Source organism: Charadrius vociferus, unplaced genomic scaffold (assembly GCF_000708025.1).
Source record: "Charadrius vociferus isolate BGI_N301 unplaced genomic scaffold, ASM70802v2 scaffold900, whole genome shotgun sequence".
In the NCBI taxonomy this organism is placed as follows: domain Eukaryota; kingdom Metazoa; phylum Chordata; class Aves; order Charadriiformes; family Charadriidae; genus Charadrius; species Charadrius vociferus.
In genome coordinates, this window is record NW_009646342.1 from 58,532 (window position 1) to 59,450 (window position 919).

At 62.4% G+C, this 919-nt stretch overlaps 1 protein-coding gene across 1 annotated transcript in view; it reads left to right on the forward strand.

The window, feature by feature from the left end:
• The first annotated feature begins 90 nt into the window (after positions 1-90).
• RUSC1 (RUN and SH3 domain containing 1) overlaps positions 91-919 on the forward strand; it is a 6,767-nt gene continuing 5,938 nt past the window's right edge. The window contains exon 1 of the mRNA XM_009893596.1: positions 91-844. Coding sequence (XP_009891898.1) covers positions 91-844 — 754 coding nt within the window. The remainder of the gene's footprint in view (positions 845-919) is intronic.

The window sequence follows — 919 nt, forward strand, 5'->3', positions numbered from 1 at the left end:
GGTGTTTGATGTTCGCAGGGAGCTGGATGGTGTGAAGAGAGGAGCTGTGGGGTTCTCTGAGGAGCCCTGGCGCTACCAGCGGGCAGCATCATGCTGGCTCCGAAGAAAGGCCTGCTGTGCAACCTCAACCACATCCATCTGCAGCACATCTCCTTGGGGCTGCACCTCTCCCGGCACCCAGAGCTCCAAGAGACCTCTGCCTCCATGGGTGGAGGAGACCAGACCGGCTGCAGCGACTGCCCACAGAACTGTGAGCAAGTGGATGCCAATTCCAACAACCCCTCCTTGAAATGCCGGTGTTGTGAGTCCCACACTCAGCAGCCGGTGACGTTGGGTCTCCAGAACCAGGCAGCTCAAGAGGATTTCCCCTACCTGCATGCTGGGGAGGAGGTGGCTTCCCCTTGTGATCCCCCTTGTGATCTGGCTTCCTCCTCCTCCTCCTCCTCCTCTGTCAGTAGCTGCTCAGATTTCAGCTTGGATGACTCCCCTGTCTCCGTGTACTGCAAGGGGTTCTCCAGAGAAGAGTCGCGCTCCCCTGAAAATCAGCCCAGCATCATTCCCGTAGAAGACAGCCAGTCCTTGGCTGGCCAGGGTAGGACCTGTGATGGAAGAGATGCCAACCTCAACCCACCGCTGCTCCAGAGGTCTGGAGCCTTGGCTGGGGAGAGCCCGGACAGCCTCTGCAGCGCCACCTCACTTGACTCCCAGCGTGATGAGACCTCTCCCAGCACGGTGGTGCGGGAGCCCACCAGCATCTGCGCCCACCTAGACCCTAACTGCAACTCCCTCCCCAACCCTGATGCTGTGCCTCTGGCACCACCAGCCCCAGGAGAGCGGGATCCCGGTCAGAGCAGAGCTCCTGAGCTGCGCCCCCGGCCCGGCAGCGTCCCCCCGCCCGTGCCCCCCCGGCCCCGGAGAC